Genomic DNA, 20462 nt, shown 5'->3' with positions numbered 1-20462 from the left:
CCCACCTGCATCACAATTGCTGGTTTTTGGCATTTTTAATTTTTTTTTTTTTTTTAAGAAATGTCAAAGTTGTGTCCAACACACGTGGGTCAGCAAACACAATAGAGGAGGCTGGTCAGTACTTTTTTGGAGGGGGCGAGGAGAGAGAGGCGAGAACAACCACACGACACAGCCTTGGACCACGAGCAGAAGCATCCGTGGGAATTCAGATGGGGGTGGGCTGGCTGCCTGCTCGGAGCCTGGGGAGGGAGTCAGGCACACCTTCACACGCGCCACACGCAGCCTGGCATGCACGCCCTGCACCCACTGCTGTCATCCGGCCGACCACCGCGTCACGCTGTGCACGTAGCTTCCCCCAAACCCAGGCAGACCGTCACAGCAGCATCCCCCAGAGAGGAGGGAGCCCTCCTCGCCATCTCCACGGCATGGAGGACACAGCCCAGCAGCAAGGCACATCCTTCGAGTTCTTCAGACACCGAGAAGTTAAGAGAGAGCAGAGGGAGGCCCTGGTGGAGCACAGACCCCAGCCTACTGTGTGCGCTACTGGCCCAGGGGTCTGGCCACTCCTGCGTAGAGGGAAAGGACAGACAGTGGCCAGGGCCCGGAACAGCTTTTGTCTCGAGCGAGACTCCAGTGTCCTTGCAGTTGGTAAATGGTTTTCTATAGAATCAATAATATTTTTTCTTTCTTTAAATATATATTCGTTAAAGTTATACCTTTTTGTTTCTCTAGGGAAATTTGCCTCAGCTTATTCCCAATAAATTAATACTCTCAATAGCTTATATTCTGTGGGGTAGAGTAGGGCAGGGGTCCTGACCCCAGCCCCTTGTGCTGTGCCAGAGCAGCTGGCAGAGGTCCCCAGTGGGCAGTTCTGTGCTGGGCATAGGCCTGTGCTCTGCCACTGATTGGGGAGGGGGCTACAGTGGCTGCCCCCCCTCCCACTACCTCCCAAGGTGGGCCCAACATGGATTCAGGGCAGGGGTGCCAGGGGCTGCCCCTTCTCTGCACACTGGGCAGAGCCCGGTGGTGGGTGGGCGGGTAGCCCAGCAGTTATTGCACAGGGAGCAGCAGACAGGGACAGGCACCCACAGAGCAGCAGCATCTGTCCAGAGCCCTTGGGTCCCTAGGCCAGGCAGTCTTCCACGCTGGGCATCTTGCCTGGGCCCAGGGGGCAGGAGTTGTGCTTGTGCAGGGACAGAGCAGCACGACCCGCCCCCGCCTCGCGGCCCTGGCAGGCTGTCCCCTGCACCCCGTCCCCCTCGGCCGCCCACCGTGCCCACGTGCGCTGCGCCCAGAAGTGCCCATCCTGAGGTAAAGGTCAGTGTGCAGCTAGAGCCCAGGCAGCTGGTGGGCCCAACGTGTGCCACATCATTCCAGCATGGCGTCCAGCTGGTCCGCCAGGTCATCAAACATGCTGCCGATGTCGTCCAGGATGCTGCCCGTGCTCTTCTCCGAGGCAGAGGGGCTGGGGTGGGCGCAGTGTGAGAAGAGGGGGGCAAGGTGGGGTCGGGGCAAAAGGCCGTGCCCCCTCCCTACGTAGACCACGCCTCCCACTCAAATCAGCATTGCATGGTGGGGCCACGCCCCACGGCCTCTGACCCCGCCCCCAGCCCCCATTCCAGCGGAGCACAGCTGCCTCAGAAAGTAAATGACAGGGTGGCGTACAAGCCCCGCCCACGCCGGGCCCCGCCCCGCTGTGTAAGGTGTCCGAGACCACGCCCTCAAGGCATGGGTTACGCCCCAGCCCGTCCACTACACCTTCACTAACCCAAGAGGCGCCCAGATGCCCACGCCCCACCGGACCCCGCCCCACCTACCGCTGGCCCTGAGCGTCCTCCTGCCGGATCTTTTCTTCTACTGCCTGCAGCGCCGCCGCCAAGCACGCGCTCGTCTCCTCCAGCTTCTGCTGGGCGCTGTCCCCCAGCGAGGTGCCCTCGGGTGCCGCAGGGGGCCCGGAGGCCGCGGCTGCAGCGGCCGCGACCGCAGCGGCGCGCGGCGGCTTGGCGGGCACGTGCAGCGCGGGCGCGCTCGGAGACGGGGGCTTGGCGGGGCTGGCGCTCAGCGAGGGCGGCGTGCTGGCTGGCTTGGCGAGGGCAGCGGGCGGCTGGCGCGCCGGCGAGGGCGTGGGCGACGGGTTGGCGCTGCCTGGCTGCAGCCCCGCCGCGGCCTTGACCGGCTTGGGCGCCGTGGGCGGCGGCGGCGGCTTGGGAGACACGGGCGGCGGTGTGCCATGTGTCTTCACCTCTGCGGGGAGGAGGAGACTCGCTCGCTGCGGGAGGTCGCGCAGTGCGCACGCCGCCCATCCCGGCACCAGCCCCGCCGCAGCCCCTGCCTCCCACCCAGGAGCGGAGATACAGTGTCCTCAGCACAGCGCCGCCGCCGCCGCCGCCGCAGCTCTCCACTGCCCCTCCCACCCCAGCCTCCCATGGCAACCAAAGAACGTGCTTCCCCAGGCAAACCCTGGTGGCATCGCTGTTTCCAAATCCCTCCGGGTCCGCCCCCTCCCCTCCCCCACCACATCCCGTTCTAGGTGTGGCCCTTGGGTTGTTTGACTGCCACAGGGCCTTTGCACCTGGGATCCTTTTGCCCGGAAGCCTCCCCGCTCCCTCCTGAGTGCTGGGATCCCACTCCAGCTGGGTCAGAGTCCTCCCTCCCCTGGTGCTACTATTAATAAGTTTCTGTGCCTCCTTCAGGGAGCACGTTGAGGACCAGCCACCCTCCTCCCAGCTCTGGGTTGGCAGAGTTGTCCTCTAGGTGGATGGATGAGACAGTCTGAGGACACTCCACCCTACTCCCACCTGACTGCCATCAAATCCAAGAAGAGAAAAACCCTTCAGACCAGAGTGGGGAGGTGGGTGGAGGCCCTTCCCCAGCTGGCTCCCTCACCTACCTGGGCTGCTGGGACCTGGCAGCGGCACCTTCTTGGAGGCGGGTGTGGGTGACCCCTGGATCTTGGGTACCGGCTGAGCCAGGACAGGCTTGGGAGAGACAGGCGGCTTGGCTGGCTTCCGGGCATCACTGTCTGGTGGGGGCAGCGGGGGCAAGTGCATCAGGTCGGAGGGCAGGGGCTCGGTGGGCGCGGGTGGCGGGGGCAGCTCCAGGGGTCCAGCGTGCTCGGAGCCCCGTCTGCGGCGCACAGTGCCTGTGCCATTCTGGTACACGGACAGTGAGGGCGGTGGCTCTGGACCCGCCTCCCGTTCCTTGGCCTTGGGCCGGCGCTTGACCGTGTCGGACTCAGTCAAGATGAACTTGACATTCTCCTGCTGGCTCTGCTTGGCTCGGATGCGCCTCTTCAGCGTGGCACTGGCCTCTACCCGGGCCAAGGGAGGACCCTCCCCACCTGCCTCTCCCTTGGCTGGACCTCGAGGCCTTTGCCGGCCAGTGCCATCCTCTGCAAAGTGGCCATGATCTGCAGGCCCTGCCGGTTCCCCAGGCCCTCGGCGGGCAGCGGCCAGAAGTCCTGTGACAGGCCCGCTGAGCGTGCGGCGCCGGTTCACCACCTCTCCGTCAGGCCCAATGGCCTCCTTGTGCTTCACGGAGGCCAGCACTGTTGCCACCCTGCCTGGCTCTGGGCTGTCGGGGCGAGGCGTGGGGTGGCCCTCGGGGGGCCTACGGGCTGCCCGGCCCCCACCCCCAATGGATGACAGCTCGAGCATGGCTGCAATGCTCTTCACACTGCCAGCACTGCCCGTGTCCACGCTGCCAGCCAGGTCACTGGCCCGCCGGCGTTGTGCCCGGACCCCCAGCTGGCCATCCTCAGTCCCAGCTCCTTTGGTCTCAGCATCAGGTGCTGACTCATCAGCCAGGTTGGCGCTGACCATGGCTGAGCTGGAGCGCTTAGGCGGAGGTGGTGGGGGCCCCTTTTTCCGGGGCCGCACAGCGAAGGACTGGCTGCGATTGACGTTCTTGTCAGCACCAGCAGGTGCCCGCACTGAGTGGCTGCGGCCTACACGCCGCTGGACTGTGGCATAGGGCCCGGCAGCAGCTGGCACCAGCAGCTCATCGCGCTCTTGCTCGCTGTCAGACGCTGTATAGCGATTCAGGCTGTGGGCGCGCTTCTTAGGCCGCCCTGGCTCCACATCGGCCTCGGGGGGCAGACACAGCACGGGCACAGGGGCGGGGGCGGGGGCGGAGGCAGGCCCAGGAGCAGCTGGCCCTGCCTCGCCCTCCACGGGCTGGGGCAGCACATAGGCAAAGCCCCGGTGTGTGGGGGACTGAGGCAGGGAGCGGGGCGACATGGGTCGCTCCATAGGTGGCAGCAGCTGTGGGGTGGGCTTCACCTTGGCTGTGGCTGGGGCTGGACCATGAGGCACCCCCAGGGCCTGGGGGGAACCTGGCCGAGCTTTCGTGGGAGTCTGGGGGGGCGTGAAGGGGCTGGCACCTGGTGGAAGGACCTGCCGTGGCTTGCCGGGCACCGGAGGCACACTGGCCCGCTTGATGCTGTGGCCGTGGCGGCCGGGCCGCGCCTCCTTGGGCAGAGTACCAGGGGCTGGTCCCTCATCCAGGAGGTACTCCTGGCTTCGTGACATAGGGCTGCCAGGCCCCGGGAACCCATCACCCAGCAGCTCCTGAGAGCTGCTCATATGCCGTGCCCGCCCACCCAGACTGGGCTCCTGACGCACAGGGGCCCTGGAGGTGGGTGGCAGGTGATTGGAGGGCTTCTCGGCAGCAGCAGGGGTGGCAGCCCCCTCTGCCGGGCCAGTCATGGCAGCCTGCAGCTCACCACTGAGCTCGCTGTCCTGGAAGGTGGTCATCTTTGGAGACTGGCACTCAGCTGGGGCAGGCTCAGGAGGGGGCGGCGACTCAATGGCCATCACTTCAAGAGACTGCGGCGCCTTCTGGCGCAGAGGTCCCCCTTCATACTTAGCGTACTCGGCCTTCTGCAGCTCTGCCAGTTTCCTCACTGCCAGCATCAGCTTCTTCTGGTGTCCTGAGTGGGGTATGGGGCAGGTCAGGCCAGGGAGAGTGGCAAGGACCAGGAAGTGGTGGGGGCTGGAGCCTCACCCAGCTTGGTGATCCCAATCTCCTGCAGGTCCTCCCAGGTGATGTCGGTGATAAAGTCGATGTTCTCATAGCCATTGTCCACCAGCACCTTGTAGTACTGGGCCAGGCCGATCATGGACAGCCACACAGCCAGGTTAGCCTATATACAGAGCAGGGGACACAGAGGGCAGCCAGAGCTGGCTACCCACAGCCCGTCGACTACTGGGAGCTGCTGGGGCAGGGGCATCGGGCCAGCCCGGTACAGACAGAGGACAAACCAACAGAAGTGTCAGCTCTGGAGACAGCGCAGCCTCAGCAGGAGCCCAAGTCCAGCTCACGTGCACGTGCAAACACACACAAACACGCACACACAGGGCAACCCTATCTTCAGGACACCATTTGGGAAAGACTGCACTTCCTCCTCACCTGTCCAGGCAACCATGGGACAGCACCCAGTGGACACGCACCATACGTCAAGGACGCAGATACACAGTACCACCAACCAGATACGTGTACACGCATACCCTGGATCACAGCCACACACGGGCACTGACTTCCCTCTGTGTCATGCTCACACCCTCTCACAACTTCTCACCCGCATCAGGCACAGTCACACGGCCACATCACACATGTGTGCAAACAGCCATGAGAGTCTTCACCCAGTACCGCCCAGTGGCTTCCTGACCGGCATCCACCTGTCCACACGCCCAGCAGGGCATCGCTAACGCACCAACGCACAGCATATCCTCAAGAGCCAATGAGACCCCTGGGACCCCGACGTGCTCACCGGGAGGACCGAGGAGCCACTGACTGAGTGCGGCAAGGCAGATGTTCTCAACCTACCTGTCCCTGACCCACAGCCCTGGGGGCTTTTGGTGGTCATGGCATCGCCCCATCAATGGATGGGGAATCACAGCTCTGCGTGAGAACCAGAGAGGCAGCATTGAGGCAACAGGCCCTGAGCCTACCTTCTCCTGGCCCAGAACCGGTTCCACCATATGAGTGCCTGTCAGTAATAGCACGGCCTGCAGTCAGAGTGGGTGTCAGCTGTCAACACAGCTGGCACGTGCAGTTAAATGTGTGGGTGTGTGCGTGCAGTCATCAATGGGCACCTTGAATATATTTAGTGTGCGTGTGCTGTCTGTGTACATGGAGCATGCACACTCACACATCTTCCCCACGCACATGCCTGGTGTGTGCAAGCATATCCCATCAACGCAGGCCCCTCTCTGGTGCCTGGGTAGGTGTGCAAGGGGCAGCGTTGCTGGGGTGCCGGTGTCCCTGTGTGACTGCCTGAGTATGGAGGGGGGAGTGGAGAGAGGTATTCTCCCTTCACCCTGACGGCCCTCACAGGTTGTCACCCCTGTTCCTGCCTCAGGAAGGCCAGTCCCAGTGCCTGTGATGGACAAACGTCGTCCAGGTGGGCCACGCTGAGGGACCGTCCTCTGGTCTCCACTCCCTGGAGCTCCAGAGGGCAGCTGAGGGCTGTAGCCAGGGAGGCAGTCTGTCTGTCTATCTGCCCATCCTGGGCCCAGCCACAGGGTGCAGGGAGCCTTACGGGTTTGTGCTCAGGCAGCCAGTCGGGGATGCTGAGGCTGCTGATCTCTGCCGTGATCTTCTTCCGGTGGCCTGGTTTGGTGACCCCAATGGCCGTGAGGTCCTAGTTAGAGGAGCAGCCTGTTAGCTGGAGGTAGGGGATCTGTTTCTGGGTCGTGGCTGGTGGCCAGCCTTTGGGCAGCTCACCTCAGGGGTCATGCGGCTGATGGTGGGCAGGTCGTAGCCAGCGCTGAGGAAGTTGGGGGCGTACAGCTGCAGCTGGAACGTGGCGAGCCACTGGCTCACAGCCTCAGCGCTCTGGAAGACACAAGGCACCCGCTGCAGGCCCGCCCACCCACCCACCCGCCGGGCGCACACCCCAGCCGCCACGGTGCCTCCTCTGTGTCAGCTCAGTCTGCCGTCCACGGTCCACGTGCAGCTAGGCCCCAGTCAGTCTGGCACTGGTGCTCCCTCCTCACTCTGTGGTCCTGGCTGCCGCTGTCTCGAGCTCCGCACGGCACTGCAGCATCGCTCTGTGTTCTCCACCGGGAAGGCTCAGCTGCTTCTGACCATCCCCCCATTCCTGCACCAGGGACACCCTGCAGTGTGGCCCCAGGTGAGGCTCTAGGATGGGGCCTCAGCACTGCCCCTCACTCCCTGGAAGGTGAGCTTTGCCCAGAAGTTTGCAGGACTCAGCCGGCAGCTCCCAGCACGCAAGTCATGCACACAGGACCCACCTCACTCATGTACACAACTCGTCTGGTCTCACTCGTGCCATTTCATACTCACGCACACATGCACACGTGCCCGCCTCACAGTCACACCACACACACATGCACACCCTCGTTCACCTCACACCCGTGCACGCTTCTTACACATACTAATTCACACGCACAGCCCACACAATAGACAACACCTACACACACAGACTGAGACAGACAGAAGGAGGGGGCTAGCCTGTCAAGAGCCCTCGGCTGTACTGTGGCCAGGCCAGGCAGGCTGCCCTGGGCACCCCTCCCTGCTGCCAGCCCAGGCCCTGTACCTTGCCCTCCGATGCCGGCTCCAGCTTCTTGGACGGCAGTTCCGCATAGACCTGCCCAGCATGGGCCACTGGAGGCTGGGACCTGGCCGCCCCTGGGGATGAGAGGGCATGGTGGGCCAAGGGCTGCTCAAAGGCTACCTGTCAGCCAGGACAGCAGTGCTGCGTCCTTGCTCTTACCTGCTGAGCCCTCCAGAGGCTTGACGGGGCTGTCCCCGGGGCTAGACTCGGAGATGGACTTCTGGGAGAGCACTGTTGCCAGGAGCTGCAACCCAGACAGATCAGCTGGCCAGCGCTGCTCTGGGCCCAGGCCGCCCCGGCCCCGTCACCACCCCACCTACCTTGACCCCTTCAGACCCTGCGTGCAGGGTGTGGGCCCCGCTGCTCCGGCCAACAGCCACACTGCTCAAGCTGCCACTGCGGTCTCCACCTGCCAGCACAAGGGAGCATCAGCCAGCGCTGGCCCCGCCTCGCTTGCTTGGGAGCTACCTTGCGGAAGTACTGCTGCCCCGCCCTCCAGAGGCCCCCACCTACCTGCAAAAGGCTTCCTCAGCACCCAGATCTCCTCAGGGGGTGCAGAGGGTCCCGGCAAGCTGCCTCCCTGAGGTGAGCTTTGCTCAGCACCTGCTCGGGGACCTGTGGGCCAACCATAGCCTCCCTGAGTATTGGACCAGCCCAGGCCTGGGAGCCAGACACCGAAAGGAGGGTGTCCCCTGGCCCAGCCCCAAGCCTAGGTAGAGGCCCAACACATGCACGCCTCAGGGGTGGGGTCAGCACAACAGTCTCCTCCTGCCCTGAGAGACCCTTAGAAGACCCCCTCCCCACACGGGACATTGGAGAGCAGGAGAATGTGGCAGAGAGGAGCCTACGCCAGGCTATCTGGCCAGCTTACCAGTGGCCCTGCGGTCCTGTTGGGGGGAGGGGTGCAGATTGCCAGAGGGTGAAACCTCCTCTGTGCCAGGGGAACAGGGCGGAGGAAAGAGGCACCCAGGTGCCTGGGGCGAGGCTCTCCACCCCAGGAGAACTAGTGGTCCAGTTAGGTGGGTAGACTAGCCGCATCACCTAACTGGACCACTCTCTCTTTTATCCCACCTGTCCATCTCTGTGATCTCACCAGTCCCCTGCGTGAAACCACTCCACGGCCCTGTGGCCATGTCCTCCCTCCTCTCCCTCTCCCTAACTCTGCGTCAGCCATGCTGGCCTCCTATGGACCCTTACACATATCACAGTCTTTCCTGCCTCAGTGCCTCTGCACACGTGGTTCCCACTGCCTGGAGTGCTCTGCCTGTAGCCAGTCCCTCCCATTTCTCAGGGCCTCCTCTGACCACCCTGTGGTCTCCATCCACATTCTGTGCCGTTGGCTGGTGTGTTTCATTCTGTGGTTACTTCACTGTCCCCTGCTCCCCTCCCTCCCTGGGGGCAAGCTCCTTGAAAGCAGGACTGATGTCCATCTGAGTCGCCATCTATTCCTAGTGGTCAGTGTGCAATGTCGGTTGAATAAATGAAGGAATGGGCATGAGGACACTGATGAGGAGACAGCTGGCAGGACACACTTCTGAACACCACTTTGGACCCTGCACCCAGCCATGGCCAGAGCTCGGTCCTCGCCCTGCCATCCGACACACATGTGCATTTCCTTCCTTTGGCCCCCAAGCCCAGGCCTGGGTAGGACTTGCCTGCTCGCTTGACGATGGCCTCGCCCAGGGAGGATGGGAAGTAGCCCACCCGGTCATTTCCTGTCCGGTTGTCATGGATACAGCCCTTCCATCGGCCATCTGGATGCTGCTCAAGGACCTGGCCAGATGAGGTGGGGAGAGCACACGCAGGGAGACTTCTGGGTCAACTGGCTCCCCAATTGCTGAGGGGGAATGTGGGGTGAGCATCCCAGCTCCACAACCCCAGGCCATCCTTACTGTGATGATATCCCCAGCTTTCACGTTGAGGCTGGTCAGGTCATAATTGTTGCAATAATCTTGGGTCGCCCGGACCTGCAGAGCCGCTGAGGCCTCTGGGGACACAGGAGGTAGACTCCCCAGTCCTTCGAACCAGCCTGGCCCAGGCCCCGCTCCAGATCCCCTGCCCCACCTGGGCCCACCTCGCAGCAGCTGCTTGATCTCCTTGCTGGCCTGCGACGTGGTGAACTGGTGCACGATGTCCAGGGCCGTCTGGCTGTATGTGTTCCTCACGTGGGCATTGATCCCGTTCTGCGTGGGCCAGGGGGCGAGGTCTGTCAAAACCACCCCGTTCTCCCAACCCTGCCTTGGACCCAGCTCCCCTGGGCCTCCGACTCACGTCCAGCAGCAGCCGAACCACTTCTGTCTTCCCACAGAGCGCAGCCTCGTGCAGGGCTGTGCCGGACTTGGTCTGGCGGTTAATGTCAATGCCAGCTTGGAGCAGGAGTCTGGCGGGAAGGCAGGGGGAGCAGGCGGGGCCTACAGCAGGAGCTCTCGGCCCCAGCACCCCAAAGCTGAGCCCCGATTTCCAAGGGCCTAAGGACTGACCGGCCCTACCCATCTCCCTGACAACATACCTGACAGTGACGAAGCACTTGTGGAAGTGCCCGCCCTGTGCTAACCCTTCACAGCAGCTACCTCGTCTTTTCCCACTGGTACTGCTGTGAGGCCCATGGAAAAGCTGAGGCTCAGAGAGGTTAAGTGTATCCACGAAGTCACCCAGCGAGTGACAGGACTGCAACAGAGCCCAGGCTATGTGGCTATCGATGCCCACTCCCCACCCCCTTCTAGCACATCCCTCATGTGGGCAGCTGGAGGTGCCCGTGGCATCCAGAGGCCACAGCTCCGAGACTGCTCCCATCTTATCACCAAGCCAGGAGCAGAGCCCCAGAGCTGGGAACCCCACCCCGACAGAACCATACCTGATGATGTCAATGTGGCCGTTCTTGGCTGCCAGGTGCAAGGGGCTGGTTCCATTGGGGTCGGTGGTGTCCCCCGGACGGGGCTCCAGCAAGGCTGTGCACATGTTGCTGCTCAGGAGCAGCTGGACCACCTTGAAGGAGGGGTCAGAGTAGGGGGCACCCAGAAACAGGCCAGGGAGTTGCAGGTCTGTCCCCGACTCCAACCCCAGAAGAGGCAGCAGAGCAGATGGAGTGGCTCTCAGCTCCTGGGAGACTTACCCCAACACGGCCGAACTCGCAGGCCAGGTCCAGAGGCGTCTTCCCGGCGCTGTCCACCATGCACGGGTTCGACTGGTGCTGCAGCAGCATCTCGGACTGCGGGTGCAGAGTGCAGTCAGCCCCGGGCTGCCGGGCTCACGCCTCCCACACGCGCAACCCCCGAGGTGGTCCTCACCACATCGTAGTGACCGTGCTGGGCCGCCAGGTGGAGGGGGATGTGGCCCTCATCTGATGGGATGTTCACCGCTGAGCCTGCCTTTAGCACCAGCTTCATGGGCTCCTTCCGGCCCTGCCAGGCCGCATAGTGCAGTGGCCGCATGCCTGGGGGCAGGCAGGAGCCACTGGGAGCTGGTCTCTCACCCTGAGCCCACCCCTGACCTCTAGGATGCAGAGCCCATGAGGACCTGCCTACACCCAGCCTGAGACCCTGGGTGGAGACCTCAATTGAAGAACCATCCAGTCCTCAAGGGACCCCTGACCTCAACCCATCCCCTTGCTCTAAGGTCCCTGCCCGGCCTTGCCTTTGTTGTCCTTGATGTCTACGGCAGCTTGGGCCTCCAGCAGCAGGGTGATCAATTCCGTGTTGCCATTCAGGGCCGCGTGGTGCAGGGCAGAGAAGCTGGGACAGGTGACAAACACAGATGGGCAGGGACTCAGGCACCCAGCCTCCCCCAGAAGCCCTTTTGCCCCCATCCCAGACTGGCATTGCCCTGCCTGAGAACTCACCCATCCGGGTCCTGAAAGTTGACATTGATCTTCTTGGTGGAGCCCAGGAGCTCTGGGAGCGGGGAAGGAGACACAAGTGAGGGAGGCTCTGCCCAGCCCCTCCTGCAGTCAGCCTGGGTCCTAGCCCACTCCAGCAGCTTAAAAGCAGGCAGAGGGTGCTCGCTGGCTCCCTGGCAGGCTCAGAGCCAAAGCTACCTAAGTGTTTAGTTTAAAAAACATCCATTCACTCACTCAACTCTGTTCCCTGCGCTCAGCTCCAGCTTTTTAGACCTTGGTTTCCCACTAAACTAAGATGTTGGGAGGCTCACAGGTTCAAGGTCTCCGGCCTGGCCCTGCCTGCGGACAGAAGCCAGGATGGCGCACCCACACAGGCACACACATGTGCGCACGTATCCCCGGCCGACAGTGGGAGGGAGAGAGCCGGCCCAATCTGTCTTTCAGAAGGACCCAGATGGGCTGGGGGTGGCCCGGGAAGGCTGGGACACCCAGAAATGAGGGTATCTCTGAGGGAAGATCTGCCTTTCCACGATGCAGCCTCCCCCTCGCCCAGCCTTGGGGCTGGCCAGTGTAGATGAGCCCCACTCAGCTGGGCAGGAAGGGAAGGAAGGCGATTGGGCCAGTGCCTCTGAATGACCACATGAGAATGGCCACCTCATATACATGCTCCGGGGTACACTCAGGTCCTAGGATTCACCACCGGGAGCCCGAGGGGCCCAAGTCCTCCCTTCAGGGCTCTAGTCTCCGCCCGGGGCCCCCAGAAGCTGCCTGCCAAAAGGAGGGGGGCCCTCCGACACCCTCCCCGTGGGCTCAGGTCCAGCCAGACTCAGGCCAAGCCCCTGCCTGTCGAGGCCATGGTTACATAACCTATTTGTGGGTCAGTTGCTCTGTGAGGGAGGGAGGGGCTGGCAGGACAGAAGCCCCTTTGTCCAGGCCCAGGGCAGGGATGGGGGCAGGGGGGCCCAAGGACAGGGAACCAAGGGAGTCGAGGCACAGAGGGGCTGCTGCAGCGCAGCTCAGTGCGGGGTGTAGGTCCCCCAGTGGCCCACAAAGCGCACAGTCAGACAGGCCCAAACTCGAATCTTCCTCTGCCCCTCATACAACCCCTATGGCCTCGGGAATGAGCTCGAGGGGGGCTAACGAGGCTGGCCTCGGAGACCTGAGGACGTTTCCAGACAGAAAGCATGAAGCGTTCGGCAAGGAGTCGGCTCAGTGAGTGGCGATGACTAATATTAGTTCTATGGGAACCCCACCCACACCCTCCAGTGATGGGGGCTTCTCCTGCCCAGAGCAGAGGCTCCAGGAAGAGGGGCCTCAGCCCTCCCTGCCCCTGCCTCTGCTCAGACACTGCTGGTGCCGAAATCCATCTGTCTCGGCAGCAATGCCACCCTTTCTCAGTGGTCCAGGCCAAACCCTGAGTCCCTCCTCGACTACCTTAAATCTCCTCCATCGGTGAATCCTGCTGGCTCTGTCTTTAAGACACTCTCCGAGCACACTCAGGATCTACCACTTCTTACCACCCTGGGCCAGGCCAGCGTCTCCAGAGGAATCACCGCCATCACCTCTCCACGGGTGCCCTCACTCCCCCTTGGCTCCCTTCAGTCCACCCTCCATCCCCGCGGGAGCCCTGTTAGAACAGGATCCGATCCGATGCCTTTGCTCCTCTCCGGAAGACCCCCCAACAGCACCCGTCTCTCTGGACAGTGGCTCTGCATGATGCGGCCCTTGCACTTCCTCAGCACCCGTTCCAGCCACATAAGGGCGCTCCAACACACTGGCCACCCTGCCACTGAAACTGCACATGTTACATACATGTGTGAGGCTCTTCTGCCGCCAGTTATTCCGAGGATTCCTTATCTCATGTCCGTTAGGTCTTTATCCACATGTCACCTGCTTGGTCTCCCCATCTAAAACAGTAACCCCCCACCCACCCCAGGTCTGTTGTAGATTTCTCCTTAGCCCCCATCACCACCATTGACCTGGTTCATGGTCCATCTCCGTCACTGAACTGCTGGCTCCAAGAGGACCAGGTTTTATTTGCTCACTGCTGGATCCTTGGTGGCCGGAACAGCGCCGGGTACATACAAGGTGCTCAGTAAATCAGAGACTGAAGTCATATCCTAGTCCCACACTCTGTCCACCTGCCAGGGCCAGTGTCAGGCATGTGACCTGCACAGTCGCGCCGAAGGGCCCCCCATCTGGTTGGATGCTCTGCTTGTGGTCATCTTAAATTCTTTTTTTGTTGTTGTGGTTGCTGTTCCCATAGAAAAATTTTATTGACTCAAAGGGAAATCTCTGGAAAATGTGCTAATCTTTTCCTAATAAATATTATGGGATTTCTCAGCCTACACTATGCTCAATACTTCTATCTGTTTACAGAGTGCTGTCTTTAGTTCTTAGAACAATTTTTTTAGAAGCTGCAATGTGAGAGTACAGTGGGGCCTTGACTTACGAGTGTCCCGACTAACGAGTTTTTTGAGATACCAGCTGTCTCTTGGCCGATTTTTTTGCATTGAGTTGATAGAGTAATTTGAGTTAACGAGCTCCTTAACAAGCTCGGTCTCGGAATGAATTAAACTCCTAAGTCGCCAAAACCGGTTTGGCTCAGTGGATAGAGCATCAGCCTGCGGACTGAAAGGTCCCGGGTTCGATTCCGGTCAAGGGCATGTACCTGGGTTGTGGGCACATACCCAGTGGGAGATGTGCAGGAGGCAGCTGATCGATGTTTCTAACTCTCTATCTCTCTCCCTTCCTCTCTGTAAAAAACCAATAAAATATATTTTTTAAAAAAATTTAAAAAATAAAAATAAAAATAAATAAACTCATAAGTCAAGGCCCCACTGTATATTAGGATAACTCTGACTAAAGAGATACAATATAGCCCTAACCAGTTTGGCTCAGTGGATAGAGCGTTGGCCTGTGGACTGAAAGGTCCCAGGTTCGATTCCAGTCAAGGGCATGTACCTTGGTTGCGGGCACATCCCCAGTGGGGAGTGTGCAGGAGGCAGCTGATCGATGTTTGTCTCTCGTCGATGTTTCTCTCTATCTCTCTACCTTCCTCTCTGTAAAAAATCAATAAAATGTATTTTAAAATAAAAAAATAAAGAGAGCCGAAACCGGTTTGGCTCAGTGGATAGAGCGTCGGCCTGCAGACTGAAAGGTCCCAGGTTCGATTCCGGTCAAGGGCATGTACCTGGGTTGCGGGCACATCCCCAGTGGGGGATGTGCAGGAGGCAGCTGATCGATGTTTCTCTCTCATCGATGTTTCTGACTCTCTATCCCTCTCCCTTCCTCTCTGTAAAAAATCAATAAAATATATTTTAAAAAAAATAAAAATAAAAATAAAAAAAATAAAGAGATACAATACAAATAATGAGATGTTTTATTCCTTAACTTTGAAACCTCCCTTATTTCTGGCCTATTATAGAGCACATATCTGCAGCTGTTCATTCACACTGCTATTTTAAATTCTGAATTTTGGACAAGGCACCCATGTTGCACTGGGCCCTATGCTGCAGTTCCTTATTCCGTTGAAGACAGTGATGCCCTGGCCAGTGTGCTCAGTGGCTAGAGTGGGCCGGGTGCGTGCCGAAGGCAACCAATTGATGTGTCTCACATCGATGTTTCTCTTTCTTTCTCTCCCTCCCTCTCTCTCTTTCCCTCCCTCCCTCTTTCCCTCCCTTCTGCTCTCTTTAAAATCAATGGAAAAAATATCCTCAGATGAGAATTAAGAGAGAGAGAGAGAGAGAGAGAGAGAGAGAGAGACATGGCTGTCCTGTAGGACCTCCCACCGTGTCCAGGATCACACACTCAGGACATTTTCAACCCCCGCCCCCCCGAATCTCCACACACACCTTGCCCAATCCAAATGTTTGCCACCTACCACTTTTCTTAGTTCCAGTTCTTAGTAGCCAGTTCTCAGCTTCTCCAGCAAGACTTCCCATCCAGCCCCCTTTCCTCCCTCCCACAGCAGATGCCTTCCAGGCAGCCGCTGAGCCCGGTGCTCCAAGCGGAACCCACAGCCAGGCCCACCTGCTCACCTGGCCCATACTTGTTGAAATTTCAGAGGGGCTGGAGGTCAAGGCCCAGGAAGTGACTCAGTCGCCAATGGAGGAGGAGTCTCCATCCCAAGGGGGATCCCTCCTCCCATGAGGAGGGGCATCAGGGTAAGGTCATCTCACCCTTCTCCCTGCCACTGGTCTCCTCAAAGAGGAAAACAGCTGGACTTGGATGGAGGGGAGCTTGAGGTTTTGGGATAGTCACCTGATTCCTATGGGAGACACTGAGCACGGAGGAAGGTCCCAGAACTGAACCCTGCATAGGACTGGGAGGCTGAACCAGGTGGAGACAGGTGCTCTGAATGAAGCTGGAGCAGAGCATGGCTCTGGGGCAGGGGCGGGGGGGGGGGGGGGGGGGCTGGGTAAGGGTGGTATAAGGGGGCAAGTGGGGACCAAGTTGAAAGTCTTAGGCGCCCCCTTTCCCTTTCCACAAGGGCACTAAGCCTATGGATTCCGCATCAGTAACAGCGCATAAACTTCGCCCCCACCCTCCCCCCACCCCACCACAAGACTTCAGTCTCTGATCACCTCTGACCTCTAACTGCTCTCCTGGAACCATCTCTACCTTTAAGGTCAGCTCCAGACTCAAGGCTGCAGAGGCCCCGCCCCTCTCCCACCCTCATGGCCTCCCTGTACCCCTCTGCCCAGATGCTCCTCCAACTACAGAGGCCTCTTATAGGCCGCCCCACGGAGCTACTTCTTCCCCTACAGCAGCGGTTCTCCACCTGTGGGTCGAGACCCCTTTGGGGGTTGAACGACCCTTTCACAGGGGTCGCCTAAGACCATCGGAAAACACATATATAATTACATATTGTTTTTGTGATGAATCACTATGCTTTAATTATGCTCAATTTGTAACAATGAAATTGGGGGTCACCACAACGTGAGGAACTGTATTAAAGGGTCGCGGCATGAGGAAGGTTGAGAACCACTGCCCTACAGGGATGTGGTCCTGGTCTCCTCCGGTCCCATCTCAGAGTAGCTGAGCCCTATGGCCTCCATGGGGCAAGGTGCCCCCCCAGCTTCTCCAGGGAAGCAGGGCCAGTGCTTGCCACCTACCACTTTTCTTAGTTCCAGTCCAGCCCCCTTTCCAACGGCCCCCAGGCAGGGACTCTAGGTCAGATGCTGGAGCGGAACGATTAGTGGGCCAAGGTGAGAGAACACAGGAGCACTGGCCTGTAATTTTCAGGAAACTCAGAAAGGGAGAGTTGGGCCAGCAGGAAGGCAGGGTATCCCCCGCCCAGCATAAGGCCAGCTCCTGCCCAGTATTTTCCCTTCTTCCCCTCAAAGACAACTGCTAAGGGGGTAGTTCCTGTGTGTGTAAAGGGAGGCGCCCTTCAAGGTGGGATGGGGGGCTGACCGAGCCTAGGGCCACACTGGGGGGCTGGGGCCAAGGGAAGGTGCCAGCACAGGAAGGAGATCATGGGAACAAGGTTATGAAAATACCTCTGGAGTCTCGTGGGCCCTACAGAGCACTGCTGGGTGCCCCCCACCCCGTGGCCCAAACTCCAGCTGTACTTTGCTGAATCAAAATACATCTTACTCCAAAGCAGGCCAGCGTTGTCATGACGACTGAGCTAATTCATGGAGGGATTTCTCCGTCTGACTTATTAAGCCCGCTCCTGTGAGTCAGAGCCCAGAGACCAGACCAGGCAGGGGTGTAGGTAGAGACCCAGGTGAGACCCAGGTAAAGGTAAAAGTCCTCACACCTTCCCCCAAGGGGCCAGAGTAGACGGGAGGAGGAACCTCCAAATCTGACGCTCCCACTTCCCTGGCCTGCCCACCCTGGGCTGAGGAAATGGTCCCAGGCAGTGCTTCCTGAGCACTTAGTAAGAGCCTGAGCCTCATGTTCGCTCCCTCACTATTCCTACGACAATGCCAAGAGACAGGCACCAGGAATATCCCCGTCCTGCAGACTCGGCTTGGGGAGCTGGAGTTGTTTATGTACAAGGTGGCACGACCACTAGGTGGAAGTCTTGACCTTGCCTTCCACTTCTCAATCCCTCCACCTGCTTTCGAGGCTCAGTCTCCTCGAAATCCTGAGACCCTGAAGCCAGCCCCAACTAGGCATGGAAGGCAAGGCCAGCCTGGGTAGTGTGCCTGCAAGGCACAGCTGTGCAGCTCTCTGATTGCACCGAGCAGGCAGGAGCTGGCGAGCAGGCACTGCCGCAGGAGGGTCCCTCTGGGGCTCAAGGACATACCTCCCACCTTCCGAGGCAGTCTCCGTTCTCGGCATCCTTCCTGGAGAGAGGGGAAGGGGGCCTCCCTGGCTTACATACAGTTCCTGGGGGTGGTGTAGGGAGTGGGGTCCCCAGACTCCACGTGCCATCCTGCAGAGCCCTGCCCGCGCCCCTACAGGTGCCCTGATACACTGACACAGCCATACGTGCGCAGCCGCACATGTGGTCCACACGCCCATCCATCCATCTCCGGCAGCCCCCAGGGAGGCTCCTGGTTGAGCTGGGATGAGTGCTGGGATCAGGGCTTCAAGCTCCCAACCCTTCCCTGGGGTGCCCCCCGGCACAAGCTCAGGATGGCCGGTGGGAGACCCCTCCCTCTCCCACAACCCTCTTTCCCAGCAGGGAAGCCAGAGTGAACTGGGATCTGTTGCAGGGTCTGCACCTGCTTGGAGCTCAGCCCGGCCTGGGCTGGGCGACCTTGGGCCTCTGCTCCCCTATCAGTAAATGGCCCCCACCCAGCCATGCCTGGGCAGCCACACCCCCAGCATGGTCCTGCCCCCCCCCTTCCCTGAAAAGCGTGTTATTAAACATGGGGCGGGAAGGGGGGTCTGACAGAGACTATCAGGCGCCTTGATGCCCCTCACCGCAAGGGGCCCCTCCCTCTCTCCAAGGGGAGGGCATCCGCCTTGCCCTTTAAAGGCCCAGCAGAGACCTCCAGCTGTCAGCCCCACAGCCCGGGGAGAGAAAAGGACCGAGGCAGGGAGGGAGGGAGGGATGCGAATGCCCAGACCGGGCAGGTGGGTATCGCCAGGTGCCCGCTGGGGGGCTCGGTGTCGCCCCTCCGTCAGGGCTGGGGGTGCGGGTGTGGACCGAGGTTCTGGGCGCTGCTGGCCCGGCCCCGCCCCGCCCCCGGGGACCGACAGCATCCCCCTCCTGCGCCAGGAGGGGTGAGGGGCTCCGCGCCGGAGGTGGCCCCCGAGCGCGCCGCGGCTCCCTCCGCCCCGCCCCGCCCCCCCAACCCCGCGCCCCCTACACTCACTGGCTTTCCCCGGCCGCGGCCTCTGCAGCAGCCGCTGCGCGGTCCCCACGTCCTCCGCCTTCACAGCCTGCACCAGCTCCTGCTCCTTCCCCATGGCGCGGCCGGGGCCGCAGCGACGCTGCTGCGCTCCGTGCGCTCTGCGCGGCTCAGAGGCGACGGCGGCAGCCCCGCGGCGCCGGCCGCATCCTCCTCCCTCCTCCGCCGCCTTTTCCTCCGCCCGCGCCCCTAGCCGTCCTCCGGCTCCGGCTCGGGCTCCGGGCGAGGATGGGGCGGGGAGCGCGTCACGGGCGGGGGGCGGCCCGGAGGCGGGGGCCGGCGGCGGGCGCGAGGCGGGGGCGCGGCACCTGGCACCGCCTCCGGGACGCCTGGGTCCCTCTCTGGTGGCTGCTGACCTCCGTCCGCCCGCCGCACCGGCCGCGCGCCCGGCTCCTTGGCTCCGCCCCTACATCAGGCCGCGTCCTCCCTAGGCGCCCCCTCCCCACGTGCGGGCCGCGGGGGTCAGGCCGGGCCTACGCGAACACCCCGCGGCCCCGGAGCGCCGGGGACTGGGGACGTAGGGGGAGATGGACCCTAAGCCCCGGTACGGCGGCGGCGCTGCTAGGCTGAGCCCGAGAGAGGCTTCCAGAGGCTGCGGGACCCAAGCGGGGGAGTAACTCGGTGGCAGTGGGCGGGCGGGTACCCGGGCACAGACCCAGGCACGGAGAGACCAGAGCACCAGCTGTGCCATGGGAGTCGGCGCGCCAGAGGCTGTCAAACATTTCTGGCCCGTGGTTCCCGTGGGAGGTGTCGAGGGATTGTGAAGAGGAATCTCCCAATAATGAATTCAGTGTCAGGGAACCTGCACCACCCACCCCCGCTCCGCCCTGCACCCTACACCTTCTTCCCTTGAATTCTCTGGCTCCACAAACAACACTGGGCAATAGCTCCTCCCTCCCAAGACTCCATCTGAACCCCAACCCCAGTGAAGCACCCCAAACTGGGCCTCCAGCGGCAGGTCCAGCCCTTGCTTCTGCCCACCAGCTATTGCCAAGGGGTCCCCAATCCCCCATCTCCAGCACCAACAGGGTCACAGGCCTGTCCAGCACCAATCTGAGCCCCCACAAAGCCTGTGTACCCTCCAGACAGGGGCTGCTTGACAGATGCTGACACCCCCACATCACACACACACACACACACACACACACACACACACACTCACACAGGTCTCACCCTTCTGACCTCCTGAGCCTCAGTCCCTCACCTTGTAATGGCTGCAGCATTCCGGAGAAAACAGGCTTGAAGTCTGTCTCCAGGCTCAGGCTGTTTCCTCATTTGCAGGGAGGGGAGGATTATTACCCCATGGGGCAAGGCTGTTTGGTGAGAGTTTGCACATATAATGGCCTGATGCCCCTCTTCCTATAGCCCAGACCATCAAGCACCTCCAGAAAGAAGGTGACCAGCAGCTGGTCATTTCCCTTCTCCAATGGGGTCTCCCATGAAGTTTAGGGAGCAAGTCTGGATCTGTCAGAGGGGTCGCTAAATGCAAGGGCCCTGTCTCCCATCCTTTATGGTGACCAATTCCTAGGCACCTGCTGAGTCAGGTGCTAGTCACTTCAGAGATGAGCTTGTGCCCATTTTACAGATGAAGAAACTGAAGCTCAGAGAAGCCAAGCGACTCACCTACAGTCCCAGAGTCTCGAGGCCATGAGTTTTTGCTTAGAACCCACATTAGTCTCAGCTGCACTGTCCCAGTTCTGCCTCTTACTGTTTTGGGTTTGTTTTTTTGTCACTC

General features: G+C 60.8%; 1 protein-coding gene across 2 annotated transcripts; it reads right to left on the bottom strand.

Annotated features, from left to right (window-relative positions):
• Positions 1-32: 32 nt before the first annotated feature.
• On the bottom strand, positions 33-18959 carry CASKIN1 (CASK interacting protein 1). Of its 2 annotated transcripts, XM_070413241.1 has the most exons (20): positions 18692-18959; positions 11418-11469; positions 11213-11310; positions 10867-11012; positions 10692-10787; positions 10434-10564; positions 9851-9959; positions 9654-9762; positions 9472-9566; positions 9235-9352; positions 8093-8194; positions 7900-7988; positions 7739-7823; positions 7562-7653; positions 6727-6837; positions 6542-6643; positions 5005-5143; positions 2891-4930; positions 1818-2244; positions 33-1465 (listed from the first exon to the last, which is right to left on the bottom strand). In XM_070413241.1, the coding sequence occupies exons 1-20, from the start codon at positions 18783-18785 to the stop codon at positions 1369-1371; spliced, it is 4332 nt and encodes a 1443-aa protein (XP_070269342.1). In that variant the 5' UTR covers positions 18786-18959; the 3' UTR covers positions 33-1368. The 2 variants fall into 2 exon arrangements, with proteins under 2 accessions (XP_070269342.1, XP_070269343.1); XM_070413242.1 differs by lacking the exons at positions 6542-6643; positions 6727-6837.
• Between the last annotated feature and the right edge of the window lie 1503 nt (positions 18960-20462).

The sequence above is a fragment of the Myotis yumanensis genome, unplaced genomic scaffold (genome assembly GCF_028538775.1).
Source record: "Myotis yumanensis isolate MYYU_CA2020_CCGP unplaced genomic scaffold, mMyoYum1.0.hap1 SCAF_4, whole genome shotgun sequence".
NCBI classification, from domain to species: Eukaryota; Metazoa; Chordata; class Mammalia; order Chiroptera; family Vespertilionidae; genus Myotis; species Myotis yumanensis.
Note: the sequence above shows the minus strand (reverse complement) of the source record. Positions and strands in the feature narration are given on the sequence as shown.